Here is a 15,936-nt window from a genome sequence, read left to right on the forward strand (position 1 = left end):
CTTTAGTTTTTGATAATCATCCGAGAAAAATTAAAAAAAAGGAAGGTGCCTTTTGCAATATTCCGTCTTGAAAAATTGAAGCAAATCGAATTCCAAAGACAAAGTACTCAACTAACTCGTCATTCATGTTGAGAAATTAAAAGAAAAAACCTCAACTTTTTTAAGTATAAAAAAAATATTTCAGTAAAATAACAATAAATAATTCCTTTGATAAAAAATATCAAGTAACTTCAAAATAATGATTTAGTTGAATAGCAGATTAAGTAGGTAGTGGTATAAGGATATGGAATGAGTTATTAGGACTTAAATTAATTAAACTGATTTAATAGTAGACACTGTTCAGACTTGTATTGTGTTCTCCTGTCCACATGTTAATTTTTTTTCGCCAATGACGTTGGTATGTTTATCATAATTGTGACATCGACGTCGTATGTGTATGCACAAGTATCGCGTGTACCAACAATTTACAACACTTTTTTACCTCTTCAACAAGTTCTTGGGTTTTTTTTCGTATCCTGGTTACTTATATTTATATTTATATATATTTATACTCACATTCTCTTCATCACACTCTTACGTACAATGTATTTTGTTTTTTAAATTTCTATCAATAATAATTCTAGTTATATTAATAATAATCTCGCTCACATTCATACTTGATTCACGCACCTTTCTTTAACGTACAGATTTTATTTCTGCAAATAACGCACAAAAAAAAGACGCATACTTGTTCTCATTTTGTATAAATGTTGATTTATTTACTCGTTTTTTAATCATCACTGCCGTCGTAACTAGTTTTTCCGAAAGCTGTGATTTGTCTTTCCATCAGACGCGACTATAATACAAAGCAAGGGCACTTGACAAAATAACTTAGTCTTCTATTTCATAATTATACTATGTATAACGTACATATATAAAACAAATTATGAATAAAGAAACTATTTGAAAAAGTTCATGATCAGGTCTGAATTTCTATAATATGTAACGCTTATTTAACTTTCGTTCGTATTAAAAGTTTAACACACTCATTTTTGCCTCTTCTCAATTTTCTCTTGTCGTCTTAAATAATAAATGAAAGTATGAAAAATGCCTGATTAACTGTTTATATGCCAGTTTTTTGTTATAGCTTTTCAATGTACAAAAAAAACTTAAATTCATGAAATTATCATAAATATAAGCTTTAAATTTAGTGGAGTTTGTTCTTATGAAACAAGAGCAATCGATTTGAAGCCCCGGGGACATGAAAAATTATAGTTGCTATTTTCTACATGCACTTTATTCTGAATTATTCTTCTTCACATCAAAAGTTAAAAATTGTTATTTGTTGTTTGAGCATAGGAATTACGATATAAGTATTGGAGAGAAGGTGGATTCGTGTATGTGTATAATGGATTAGACAGCACGTATTTACATGCGTACGAGGAACACGATGTTTTTTTATTAAAAAGTGAAAATTTATTTTTAGGTAGATATTTATCAATTGATATTTTTCACGAGTCATTTAGCCGTTAATTTGATCGCGTTTCATACTTCAACACTTCTGTTGGAATTTATTTTATTTTCTCTCATATCATTTTCGGATACGTAAAGCTTATCATCATTTTAATTCCAGTCACATCTTGAGAAATACAAATACACATAACCGATCTGTAAAGCATTTAATTCCTTTAGTTCTATATGGAGTCGAAATTCATGCCATGTCGGTTTAATTCTGTATTGAATTTAGGAACAACCCACCAAATCTTCATATTTTTGTGTGTATGTGTCGCGCTTAGATGTCTCTAATTTTGTGTATTTATATCGCAAGAGTAGGTAATATTTTATGAGAGTTTACTGTATTTTTTTGTTTACTTATTCATCATTAAATCACGACATAAGTAATCAATTATTCATTTTATTTCGAATAAAGTAACATAGATGTGCGGGTCAAATATTCATGGAATATATGGCGTTGCACGACAACCATGTGAGGAGTAATCCACCACACAAATTCCATGTCTTAACTTCACTACAATTCATCATCATTATTATAATTTACGGTTTTTTTTTTAATAATTGCTAATTTTGTTAACTGTCCATTTCATCGTTACGTTATCCGCTACTAACTTAAAATATTTATACACTATATATATATTTATATATATTATATATCAGATTCATCAGTTTAGATATATATAAAGCATAAATATTTACAAATTACAAATAACACGCTTATACATGCTTGCTGCTAATTATGAGTTACCATTAAAAACAAACTTACAGTCATTATTATAACCGCACTCACTCGAATATAACCTTCAATCACCACGAAATAATTTTTACAAGCTTAATGTTCAGAACAAAAGAGGAAAAAATCACATGTTCAAACAACAACAAAAAAGCTTCAATATTATTACAGTTACTTTGATGATTAGTCAAGTACAACACTATCATGTAATATGTACGTGTGGAATTTGCCCCGGAGTCATTGCTCTGATTTTCAAAGATTCATCAAAACCTAATGCATTCACTCGTTCGCTATGTCTGTCTTTTTTCAGTCACTGAGTAATAATTTCACTTTCACTAGATACTACATTTTTATCAGCTTTCAACATTTATCACACATTCGCGAATTTGTTTTGTCTATTCATTTTTTCTCAAACTCCTCGACTCCGTTGTATTGTTTTATATCTCGTATTATATGTTTACAATGACTTATCACATTTTTTTTCATTTCATTTCGTACTCAATTCTTATAGTTATTATTTCGCCTTATTTGTTCAATCAATAATAGCACTATTTGTATTAATCATCAGTAATCCACTTTTTTCGTTTTGATACAAGGAACGATAATACGATTGATTATTTATAATGTAAGAACACAGTTTTATGTTTCTCTGTGTTCGCTTTGTCATGAATCGGAAAATTTGTTTGTGAGCGTTTTTTGTCTTTTCAAGACTTCATAGGCAGCCAGTCCTATAGATGAGGCACGTATGAAACCTCGATCGTTGATGCGTGGCTGACTTAACTGCTTATTCGTTATGTACATCTCTACTAGAGACGGTCTTCAATTATGAAGGAGGGTTTATTTACAATTTCTGTTTTGTTTCCATCATCATGTAAGTTTTCTCCGTCGTTCCATAAGCACAACAGCTGGTGTTACATCTTCGTTATCTTTTAACAAGCCCAAGTTCGGCGTGTAAGCAATGATAGCTCCACGAGAGTCTCTATCACCACCGGCACCGGTACTCGACAGCTACGAGCTACTTGATGCGTTCATGCCACTGAACATACCAGTTGTGAATGAAGTCTGTTGTTGTTGTTGCTGAATTTGTTGTTGTTGTTGCTGCTGTTGCTGTTGGCTATTCGCTTGCCTACCGTGCTTTGGTACTGGAGGCTGTAAATACTCATGCCGTGCCAGAGTTAATACATCGATGCGTTCTTCTTTCCGATACGCCAAACAACTTCGAATGAAGCTCTGGAAATAATTCAAATTAATAAATATATTCGAGAAATATTACATTTAAATAACTTCCTTATAATAGAATATAAATTTACCTTAGCTTCATTACTGACGGTTGGTTTATTGGCGAATTGAACTTCTGTGGCTTTGAGAATTGTATTCTCTTCTAGAATTGTAGCCTGGGATTGATTGTGCCCAAAAGGTTTTTTCCCGTAAAGACACTGATAAAATATTACTCCAACGCTCCACACATCAACTTTGGATGAGATTTTGGGGGGATTTTTACCAACCACAAAACATTCTGGTGGAAGATACCAATAAGTTCCGGCTCCTTGCGAAGTCAGGTCCATCCCGTGATCAGGATTATAGTTTTCTTCATCCATTACTTTGCTAAGTCCAAAGTCTGTGATTTTGATTTCACCGCAAACGTTACCTTCAGTCAACAAAATGTTGCCTGGTTTCAAATCGTAGTGAATCACCGGAGGTTTGATTTCGTTAAGATATTTCAAAGCTGATACTACTTGCATCACTATTGATCTAGCTTCTCTTTCTGGAATAGTTTTGTGCTGTTTTAAATAAAAATCTAAGTCGTGACCATCGCAGTATTCTAACACTGTACAAAAAGAGTTAGCGTCAATCTCAAAAACGTCGTACAGCTTGACTACTCTTGGGTGATCAAGAGCCTTGTGAATATTGTATTCCCTTAAAGCGTGCTTAATATAGTTAGCTTTTTTATCTTCTTTCCAGTCTTTGTTTAGTTGATGCACTTTGCAGGCAACATAAAGTTGATCCTTGAGATCGAACGCTTTGTGAACTTCACTAAATCCGCCTTTACCCAATAGCATAAGGAGAAGATACCTTTCATTTAGAACAGGATGTGAATTAAATCTCGATTGGTCCTCGTTGTGTATTCTTTTGAGTTCACGAATGTGCAAGTTACGTTCGCGTTCAAGTTTTTCCATTTCTAGCTGCAGATCGGCATCTTCTTTTTTTAGAGCACTTTGACGTAGCTTTAAAATTTCATCAGCTTCGTAATATTCCTGCCACGTGTAAGAGCCTGGAACCGCGTCGGGTTTGAGGAACGTAGGCTCAGTACCGTTGTGTAAAGACGCCGGTTGGGCAGGCTGACTGCTGCGTTTTCTCCCTGTCTCGCTGTTAGAGGGTCTCTTCTTTAGCAAAAGTTTCTTTTGGCGATCGATTTCTTCGCGTTCAGTCGTGATCTCCTCTTGACGGCGAGCCAGTTCTTGGAAGGCATAACCATCAGTCCAATTTTCTTGAAAAGTAGCACCAACCCTTTGCGTAACGAATTGACCTAGCCTCAAACGATTCTGCATGCATTTCTGACGCGCTTCTTTTTTCTCAATATTTGATTTCTCCTTCAACAATTTCTTAACTACGTCAACACATTTACTAATCTGCGATTTGTGTTGATCTATGACTTTTTGTTGGCTATTCACCTGATGCCTAAGTTCTTCATTCGCCTATTCAAAACAATGAATAGTTGTTAGTTATGCATAAAGTATTGATTGATTTACTAATATTTTATTCTACTGAATACCCACTCTATTAAGATCGTCGATTTTACTATTTCGTAATTCTAAATCGGACGAAGTCTGAGTTTCATACTCTTGTATCCTTTGGCAAGTTAAATCAGTCTATAACAGAGAAATTAAAGATCATTAAAAAACTGCACCTTACTCATGTTCCCCAACAATGATATTTGAAATGAATTATGATGCTAAAAAACTATTTAAAAATAAATCTATATAATTGCAATTGATTTTAATGTCATTACAGGCAGCACTAAGAATACCCAAAAAAATGAATTTCCATTTAGGAAAACTTACTTTTAAAGGATATTATGATCTTTCATTAGTCAATTCATCATGTTAAAAATCAGTAAAAAATAAGCAAAAAACTGTTTTTTTTTTAAGATTATTTTAGTTGGATTGATTTACAAAAAAAATTTGATTTTCATGCAAAATTTTATGTGAAAAAATTAATATATTTACAAAAATGAACACTTCAAATTTAAAACAATTAATTCACATTAATATGAATGAATGAAAGGAGAGATTATAGAGACATTTTAGTTTTGCATTTTTTAATGGTTCAATTATGAACTTTTGGATCATTTTTATGCTAATTCATGCACCGAATAATCTAAAAATTCTATGGACACCACAAAAGCAAAAAAAAACATTGATTTATATTGTTTACGCTTACATTTGGAGTGGTGTTCTTCTGCTGCCTGACCTGACCCGTCCTAGGTAGATTGGCTGACCTTACCTGCACCGTTTTGCTAACCATTGACGCACTCGCAGCAGCTACTGCTGCTGTCGAAGCTGCTGTCGTGTTGGTTGCACTTGTTACTGGTGCGGTGGCATTGCCAGTCGTCGACGTGGGACTCGTAGACGACGTAAGTGCAGCAGGCCTCTGTGGTTGCAGGAATTCCGATCCTGAAACCGCAGAGGCACTCGTACCTAACGCGTTACCGGTCGTCGTCGTCGGAGTCGTTGGTTCGCGATTTGAAGGGGCACCTGACGTAGAGCCACCAACATTAGAAGTTGCAGATACCACCCCTGAGCCAGTCGATGCTTGTTGAGGTGGTACAAGCTGTTGGGGTGGTATTAATTGTGGTGGTGGGAACTGTTTGAGAATTGTTTATTACAAAACTAGTTACCTAGCCCAATTAAATACATATCAATAAATTGTTAAAAAGACTCACCATGGAATATGACTGTTGTGGCGAAGGACTTTTGGCACCTCCATGCCTTATAGGACTATTTCCAACATGATGTTTTGGAAAATATTCATTAATTTTTTTGTTATCTATACCAGCAGCAGATCTGGCTCCTTTTGTCGTTGGACCAGGACCACTTCCAGTGTCATCCGCTTTGCGTTTCCTCTTTCTTTCTGTAATGGTTCTAGGTACCTTTTCAGGAGTATTAGGATCTGCTTCCTTGTCGCTGTGCGACGAGCCTAATAAAAAAAAATAATTTTAATAAACAGTTACTTACAATGTTTATCATATGAATTTATGGTATTGACAGGAAACATTCAAGCATTCCCTGATGGAATATAATTGATTTATTTTTCATGTTTGCAAAAAAAGTGCCATAAAAATTTGTTTACTTTTATTTTTTTAAACTATCTTTTTTTAATAAAAGCAATAATATTCAAGTAATATTCACCAGTGCTCATGTTTGAGTCTTGACTAAGAATTGACTGACCAGAATTAGCTGTTGTTTGGGGTGCCATCTGTAATTGAGCTCCAGCAGACATCTGTAATTAATACAAAAAGGAAATAAGTTAGAAATGTATAATCTATTGACATTGGTACAAATATATATTGAGTAAACACAGAGAACATTCACCATTCATCATTCAAAGTATAATAAAGTATCAATGTTCATACAAAAAAGTAGATCTGTTGAACTCATATTCCCACTTGGTTTTAAAAAGAATTTATCAAATCCCAAAGATATTGTAAAAGTAATATCATAGCAACTTCTTTCTCCCACTATCAACTCTCTCTATCTCTATCTCACTCTCATTCTCTCTCTCTCTCTCTCTCTTTAAACTGAGGTTATGTCCGCACCCATAAGGATTATCAAAACCGACGAGTATAGGAACTTTCAGGGTCTCCAGTAGCCCCCGGCCGCCCCAGAGCCGCTCGGCGACAGATTACTAAGTCAATTGACGATACGAGGTTTATATGAAACTTACGAAAAGCCCATTAAAAAATCAGCCCCACAGCCAGGGCCGATTCGCTGAACTTTCTTCTTTTTCTCATCCAAGACATCGTCTACTTTGCTTCTAAATGCACCTTCCGTCTCTGTCGCTCTCATTCACTCTCGGGCAATTTGAGGTTTCAGTTTTGCTTTGAGCGAGTACTGCTATTGGCAGCAGCAGCAGCACAGCTAGCTTTGCTACCGGCGCAAGAGATGTGCGACAAAATGGAGGTGAGAGAGAGAGAGAGAGAGTTATATGTATATATTGTACTGTTCTCTCTCTCTCTCTCTCTTTCTCTCGTCAGAATGAAAAAAGTGGGGGTGGGAGAGAGAGAGAGAGAGAGAGAGAGCTTGGCGTATTATATATCCAGATCCAAGAGAAAATACAGGGATGCGGATAAATGCGCCGAGCCAGTAAACTTCACATACGCTCATATAGATATAGACATATGTGCATACAGAACGCACAAGCGTCACGCATATCCATTATTATTATCGAGGAATTTTTTGCTTCGGTCATTATGCGATTCGGAGGCTTTGCTGAACTGCTTTTAAAACGTTTTCGTATAGCTATAACGCGTTTACCGTATACGAGCATTCAATAATCGTTGAAAATCATGCATGTAAAGTAAAGGCGCGCAGGGGCGGCTCGTTGACTGCGTGCCTTTTAATACACGTCAATAACTATCGTGTGTACATATTATAAGCTTGGCTGCCGCAGTGATCTACATATCAACAATATAATAATAATTATACAAGGTGACTTCTCCTACGCTACATAAGCTACGTATATTACGTGTTTAACAAAGTCGATTCTGACGCTGAATTTTAACCCGAAAGCGGCTGGGGTGATGGACGCCGCGTCGCCGACAATAATGCATAAGATTCGTAGCCCTGACGAAAACGGTAAACTTTCTATTTCCTCCTGCCTGCGCGTATATTTTGTCCGTTGAACGGCAAAAAAAAATACGCGACGGTTAAAGTAAAACGATAATCAGATCGTAAAACTGCACAAGAGACTTCGAACGCCAAAGAGAACAAGTGGAAGAAGGGGCAGAGAGAAAAGAAAGGCGCGCACAGGCATGTTCGTGCACAATTATGTACTCGACGCTTCTTCGCGGTCGCTTGCAAACGTATACATATCGGCTAGGTGTATGTGTGCGCGTGTAACGTATAATACGTCGACTATTCGATTATCCGCATGATGGGCGCATGCATCATCGAATTTTCTCGAAATCGAGTGGGTTTCTTTTTCAATGATATAATTCCGACATAATTCTGTTATGTGTCAGATGTCAAGTCTAACTAGAAGACAATGAATACACGACTTGCTACTCGCTAATGGAAAATTAAAAGACCTGAGCTGCACATATTTCTTGGGTGCGTGGGTGTGCAGGGGCTAACGCGCGCGCGAGACTGAACAAATGAACAGTTAAACTTGCACCAGATTTCCCACTCATGTACGCACGCAGGTAAATTCTCTGCAGAAAATCAATACTGCGCGTCAAGACAGAGTGAGAGAGCGAGTGTGAAAGAGAAAGAGAGAGAGAAAGCCAACCCCATATACCCTACAATGCATATAGATATACCGCGATAAGGGCGAGATTAGAGTGCGGCAGCTTCTCGCCGTATATATGCAGACACCGTGAGCTTTTCATTCTTTACGAGGAAAAGTCAGTGAATTATTGAGGGTATCCAGCCATAAGAGCTAACATGATCGAAAAGAGCAGCCAATGCCTTGTGTAGCCGCAACGAGACTTCGTCACGACGTCGATCACGGTGTAACGTGATGCAGGTATACTTTCGAGTAAGGAGAAAAAAAAGGAAGTAAAGGAAAAAATTATACCATATCCGTGAAATCCGATGGTGGCGAATGGTTGACGATATTATATATATTGTATAAACCGAGTGCGAATGGCAAAAACGAGTGAATGCACGAAGTGGCTCGCGACGCTTACACACGCGGGCACGTGATGAATTACATATACGCATCTATGTACATTATACATTACATATATATTTTGTGAATATGTTCGACAAGTATAATACACGTAGCCACGTAGACGATTATGATGTGCGTCACAAACGCACACACACACACACACACACACATATTTACGCACATACATAAATACATATATAGAGATACTTTGTACTTTCTCAGCCGTATACATATTCGAGCGAGCGCGAGCTTACTCACATACACACGCGCGCATTAAATACGTATAGCGCAAAATCCGTCCGAGAGATAACGATCACGTTGGAAGTTGAAGCGTGAACGATATTGCTATTATACAAATGAGAAAAAGTGGGTGAGCGACCACTAGAAGACTCGCCGGGGCTTCGTTTTCTGGCACGTCAAGCAATAGAGACAGAAAAAATACATCTTACGAATCAATTATAAACAAAATTATAAAAGTAAAAGTAAAAAAAAACTAGAAAAAAAATTTAATTGCATTTCTATATAGTTATAAATTAAAAAACTTCAATTATACGAACGAAAGTGCAGTAAAAAAAATTGCACGATTTTACAGCAAAAAACTTTTGAGCTTCGTCAAAGGGGTGCCTCGTCGAGTGCGCGGGGAGAGAGTCGCGCGCAAAAGTGTACATATTATACGAGGCTCGGAAAAAGGCGAGAGCGCACATAGTCTATAATCCTACGTTACATTAACCTTACGTTATATACCTATGTTCGTTAAAGTCGGTATATACACGTACGCCGCGCACGCGATACACTTTGCGAAATGGAAGGGATGCGTCCATATATATATATACATATAGGAAGCACAGCGCGCGGAGAGGGAGGTCGGCAGCACGAGAGTGAACTTCTGGCGCAGTGGAGCTGTCTATTCAGTCGAGCTTCGCCACTCGCCGCCGTCTGTAGTTATATATATCGTATATTATATGTAGATAAACACGAGCGCGCACGCCAACTGTTGGCAGTTTTCATACAACTTGCCACCGTCCGATTAAAGATCCAACACCTATCATCTCTCTATCTATCTCTTTCTCGGTGGCAGTGAACTTGTTTTTATAAATCAAAAATTGAAAAGTACCAATATACTCACGATCTTGCCTTGAGAAGGCGCCGACCTCTTTAACCAAGGTCGCCTCCTTCGGGACACACCGTTGATAAGCAACACCATTTTATGTTTATAAGCAACAAAATACACCCGAACTCGGAAGGTATTTCAATTATCTGCACTGTACGAGTCCAAGACTGCCGCACAGGCGTCTATGAGATAGAACTCCTGGCGCCGAAAAACTGTTCACGGCACTGGTGGCTACATTACGAAAGATGATACACGCTCGAAAGATATCGAACGACTGTGAAAGTGTACGGTTCACGCAGATATAATGGAAATAATGCCTAGAAGGTTGTATTACAACAACGCGAAGAAAAGCCGCCACTGGTGTGGCTGCTACTCCAAGCGCTGCAACTGTGCTATTGTGTCCATAAGAGGATGTCTAGCAGACGCTTCCGAGAGAACAAGTTTACGGAGCTGCACGAATAGTGACCGCACACGGTAAACAGCTACGTAAATCTAATATCGTGGATTGATTCGCGACACCATTACTAGAGTATTTACGAGTGACAAGATTCTCGGAAATTCGGCCATATTAGATTTTGAACTGCAGCACTGCTGTATATGATGTAGTCAAAACACAGTGAGATGTAAAGGTGAGAGACAGAGAACGAGAAATGAAGTGAGCTGTGGTGGCCGACTGGGCGATAGGCGAACTTTTTTTTCATGTATTACAGGAATTATACGAGAGCGCGCACGCGTGAGTCATCAGAATTTGCTGCGTCGTGACAATCGAGAAAGAAGAAAAATCTTACGCGACGTGCTATACTTGTCTACAGTGCAAAAAATGGAGACGTATCGCGTGGAGTGTATCGGATACAGAAGCGCCGCGATGCACTTGGCGTATGAATATTACATTCTGCAACTCTCCTGTACGAGCCGTTTAAGTCCTTGAATGTTTTCGAGTGCAACAATAATAAAGTGCAGTAAAGATACCTCTTTCGGGTCAAAAACCCTCGAACGTCGAGAAAAAAGAAAATAAATGTTTAATCATTTATTTATACAGCGCGAGTAATATCAGCTCGAGAGACAAATATATTAAATTAAAGCTTCTTTTTTCGGCCTCGTATATTACGTGATTTTGAATTGAACACTAAAGCGTTGATACGCGGAATGCGGGGACTTCATCACTCATGTGCACAATAATATGCGCGTGACGACTGTGAATAAAACACTCGAATCATTGAAAGTTGAAAATTGAAACCTCTTCGAAAGCACACACACTCACGCACTATACACACACACTTTTTATACGAGTTCAATTCAAAACTACGAACACACAAGCGCGCTACGCACCTCCAATAATGCAAGAGGCGCGCGCACATGCAACAACGCACACATACGACAGCCCGCACGCACACAATGTACGGGGCAGCACACACGGACGCGCGCACTCGTCGCGCTAAAGAAATCGCATTCACGAGATACCGGCACTGAATCAGCTGTTCGGCTCGCTCTCTCGCTATAGATCCACGCGTACGTTGCTCCCCACTCTCGACCCAGCCAGAGCTACACTATATGTTGTGTGTATGCGGGCTCGCAATACGCTCGGATAATATAATGTATACATATAGGCAACAACGTGCGACCTGCCACGCGGCGGCGGCGGCGCGTTCACACACACACTCTTTCGCATTTATGAATTATAATCTCGGCTAACGTTTTAAACGAAAGTTAATTGAAGGCAGAAAAAAACAACAAAAAACCATAAGAATAGATCGACTCACGCATCCAATTATGTTGGTATAGACATTGACACTCACCTGCAACAAAAAAGAGAATTGGAATTTTTAATCAACAATTGTAATAAACAAATTATATATTCAATAATAGTTATAATCAATTATAGTAATCGTTTGTTATTCATGATGGTTAATGAAAATGCGTATTCGACGAGGAACGCCCGGCGATAAATCGTGCCGGATGTTGAATACTATTTCGAGGAATGACAAGTGTCAACAGTATATTTTCTCGTATTCGTTCGTTGCGAAACTCGAGTAACGAGACGAGGCTATACAAGGCATGGAACTCCATTTTAAAAACTGCGTTAAGAATATTTTTATTGGTAAAAAAATGTACCTATAGAAAACAAACAAGTATGTATCGGCTTCACGTTTGAGTCTTTTTTTAACAAGTCGGTGTGGGCTGCAGCGTTCCGAGGTGAAATCCAACCGCGCATAGAGCACGACTAATGGGTAATTACACGCGAGTACAAAGAATTAACGGATCTCGAATTTTGATCGATATCTATTTACGTGTAGAGCATTATAATGGACGGAATTTAACTAGCTTATGGTTTACTCGTAAAAACGAGTGTTTGACTCTTCATAGATGCTTCTCTAAAAGTCCATAACTAATCCAGTTTGGCAACTTCCTCCGCGTCAAGACAAACGATCAAATTATCACCCCCGTACAAAAAGGAAGAAAAGATGAACTCGTATACCTATAGATGTGTGAGTAAGCGATCGATACGTTGTACACCAAGAGATTTGGGTCTGTGTGTCGATACAACGTTATACTCGCGTCGATTGAATCATTTCGTTTCGTTGGCGTTTAGGTATTACGAAAACCGTTCGCACGAGAAGGAGTCACGACACGAGCGCGAAAATGGAACTTTCAGCTGTACAAGAGGCAGCAGCCGCATTCCCCCTTGCAAGAGAAGTCGAAGATCGCCATATTGTTTCGCCGTACGAAACGAACACGAGGAATTCCCTTGGAGCTGTGTATGGAACATTTTTTTCTTTATTATATGCTGTCTCTCTCTCTCTACCTCTCTGTGACTCAAACTCGCGGAATCGATAAAACGTTATACGTCGTAGGCTATACATATATAGTGCTTGCTGGCTACTGATGACTAGCAAACAGCTTTACAAGTTTATCACGTATAAAGAGCGACAGCCGATCCATCAGATGTCGCTTTTGCTTACACTTTGTACACATTATTATTAATTAACTTACGCCTCGCAGATCTAGGCGAAATCGACCGATCGTTATATTGCGTCAGGAGCCGATTGAAAAGCGATTAACTGGGATTTTTTGTAAAGCTCATTAAAAAAGCTCGATTCTACCTTTGAGAGTACTGAGATAACAGAGGCCAGGAAATTTTGGGAAATAAGCCATGGAAAAAATGTTGTTTAACTGGTGACAACACTCTTGCCATGTTGCTAGACTACAAGGCAATGCAATTATTCGTTTTTAAACGGCAACCTCAAGGCCTTGCGCGCGCGAGCGCCAAAATGAATGTTTTTCGCTGCGCTCATCCCCCTTGGCTCGTCGTAGTCGTCGTCCAAGGAAAAGCATGTCAGTATGTAATAGGAGCAATGTATATACGAACCCGGGCACAGTACAGGCAGAGGCCAGGCACAGGAGATGGATAAAGCAGGAACCTGATACGCGCCAAAGTTGTGCGCGAGTATACACGAAAGCACAGACTTTAGCAATGATCGGCCTTACCCACTCGCTCACAGACGAAACACACTTACAGCGGCACGCAGAGAGGCGCATAAAAAGACGAGCGGTATGCTGCTGCTGTTGCTCTGCGCGAGCGAGTGAGAGAGAGAGAAAAGCGACTCTCTGCCGTGCTCGTATCTGCGCGAATTGCCGAGGTAAACTCTCTCGCAGCAGGCGCAAATTCGTGCACCCGCGGTCGGTAAAAACACGTCGTCATCGTCGTCACCGCGCCGCACCGCCGTAGTTGCTACACTACAAGAGCTAGCTCGCGTGTCCTTGTATAACTAATGCCGTTTTAATATGCCTGGTTTATATGTACGTATGAGCGACGTGCCTCTGCTGCTTTTTTTCATCGTGCGCAGAGAGAGAGAGAGACGAGGTAAGAAATCAAGGAGCGAAGAGCCACCTCGGGCGTGTAAGACACCGGGGCCGAGCCATGATAGATAAGACTGAGTCTGGTGAAAAAAAATTAAAGGAAACTAGTATCGAGTCGAGCTTATTATTTAATTGCTCCAAGTACGCAGTCCTCTCTCGACACCTGATAAGATTTATATTATAACTGTACGTGTAAACGTTTGTAAGTATTGTAACATTCCCTATCTGAGAAAGAGATGGATCGTCGTCGCACACATCGTACCCGAATTATTAAAAAGCGTTTTAAACGTATCGAGTGGAAAACTTCTTCTCGCGGACATGTTTGGTTGAATTCTTTTTTTATTTTGTACGCGGGCAGATGCACGCGCAGCCCGACCGTACTGTACGTAAAAAGTGCACCTACATATATATATGCCGCGTGTAAGAGTCTCCTCTTTCTTCTCTCGCTTTGCTGCGGTGGTTTGCTCGCCTGGCCAGGATTTCCAGTCGCTCGTTCACTCTGTCTCTCTCGCAAGCCAGAGCGAGAGAGAGAGAGAGAGAAGAGCTACACTAGCACTAATGCGTATATAGACGCCATTTTCGAGGTAGTTTTAGTGGCACGATGTTGCATGTATATATATGTACGTTATATCAAAGTGTAGCCATGTAGCATATAGTAGCGCGGTGGCAGCGTCTAGCTGACGTTGTAACGCCGTTGCGCCAGCCATGGTGCGAGCAGCAGCAGCAGCAGCAGCAGCAGCAGTGGCGCAGCAGCTATACACGTGCATACGTGCGAAAAAAAGATTGATCTCTCTCGCTCTCTCGCGGGAATCGAGTTGCGGTTGCCACGAGAGAGCCAGAGGCATTTTTGACTAACCTAATTTTTATCTCAATCAGTCTCTGGCGCGTGCGATCGCGCGCGGTGGCCTCGCCATATCGATCGTTTATTTCATTTTGTTTTTTTCAATCTCCCTCCCCCACTCCCCCCCGTTTACCCCCTTTGTTTTCGAAAAACGAGAGCTTTCGATCGTGCTTATAACAGCTATAAGCAAGCGAATAAGCAGCAGCAGCAGCTCTTGACGGTCGGACATGTTTTTTTCTCTCTTTCTTTACACTGGCTGCGTTCGAGTATAAATATATATAGGTATACATATAATAGAGTAAGCGAAACGAGAAATGACGTGTATTAAACCGACGAAGAGAGAGAGAAAGAAAGAGAGAAGTTCTCTGGCTGGAAACGAAATCAGGTTATAAATTTATAACGTAGCCGTGTTGCTTCTGTCGCTGTATACGCGTAAAATACAAATTCGCAAACACGGATGTTACGATGTACGATTTAGACGATCGGAAGACTCCTCTTTCGTATCTTAAATGTTTGTTTTAAGCGCATAATAATATGACATTGTCATTGATATGCCCATGGCTCGGGCAGCCGCGCGGGTGCAGCAAAAGCTGCGGTATACAGATAGGCCGATGTAATGCTGCCTGCGCGAACTACTCGGCCACATTCACACATCCGTTTCGTTACGACGTCGACGACGACGGCCCGCTGCTGCAGCTTGCGAGATGTGTCGGCAACGACGGCCCTCCTCTCGTCGCGTGCCCTCTATATACATAATATGCATATGCGCAATATACGTGTATATGTACGAATTATAAAAATGCAACCGCATGAGTCTTCTCTCTGCGCTATTGATGTATACATCGGTTGTTATGTGGAGGCGCAGCGCACAGCACAGCGCAGAACCAAAAGAGAACGAGTGAACATTTTATATAGTACACAGACACAGGCGCATACACGTCGAAGGGGACACGAAGCGAAGCAAAAACAGCAGCAAGAAGATCGTGTGTCGTTGCATGCATCGCGACG

The 15,936-nt window shown here is 39.7% G+C and overlaps 1 protein-coding gene across 9 annotated transcripts in view; it reads right to left on the reverse strand.

Moving 5' to 3' along the window:
• Nucleotides 1–1,875: 1,875 nt before the first annotated feature.
• The window catches only part of LOC106649638 (serine/threonine-protein kinase tousled-like 2), a 41,426-nt gene continuing 27,365 nt past the window's right edge, over nt 1,876–15,936 (reverse strand). For 4 of the 9 annotated variants that reach the window (XM_023457538.1, XM_023457537.1, XM_023457539.1 and 1 more), the window contains 6 exons: nt 6,637–6,727; nt 6,171–6,424; nt 5,669–6,091; nt 5,005–5,097; nt 3,538–4,923; nt 1,876–3,457 (listed from right to left, as the gene is read on the reverse strand). In XM_023457538.1, coding sequence (XP_023313306.1) covers nt 3,236–3,457; nt 3,538–4,923; nt 5,005–5,097; nt 5,669–6,091; nt 6,171–6,424; nt 6,637–6,727 — 2,469 coding nt within the window. In that variant the 3' untranslated portion in view covers nt 1,876–3,235. Of the gene's footprint in view, nt 3,458–3,537; nt 4,924–5,004; nt 5,098–5,668; nt 6,092–6,170; nt 6,425–6,636; nt 6,728–6,819; nt 6,945–7,043; nt 7,131–7,171; nt 7,334–10,244; nt 10,523–15,936 lie in introns of those variants that run through there. The other 5 variants (XM_014367131.2, XM_014367128.2, XM_014367129.2 and 2 more) reach the window with 5 other exon arrangements.

The sequence above is a fragment of the Trichogramma pretiosum genome, unplaced genomic scaffold (genome assembly GCF_000599845.2).
Source record: "Trichogramma pretiosum strain Unisexual culture from Peru unplaced genomic scaffold, Tpre_2.0 scaffold43, whole genome shotgun sequence".
Lineage (NCBI taxonomy): Eukaryota > Metazoa > Arthropoda > Insecta > Hymenoptera > Trichogrammatidae > Trichogramma > Trichogramma pretiosum.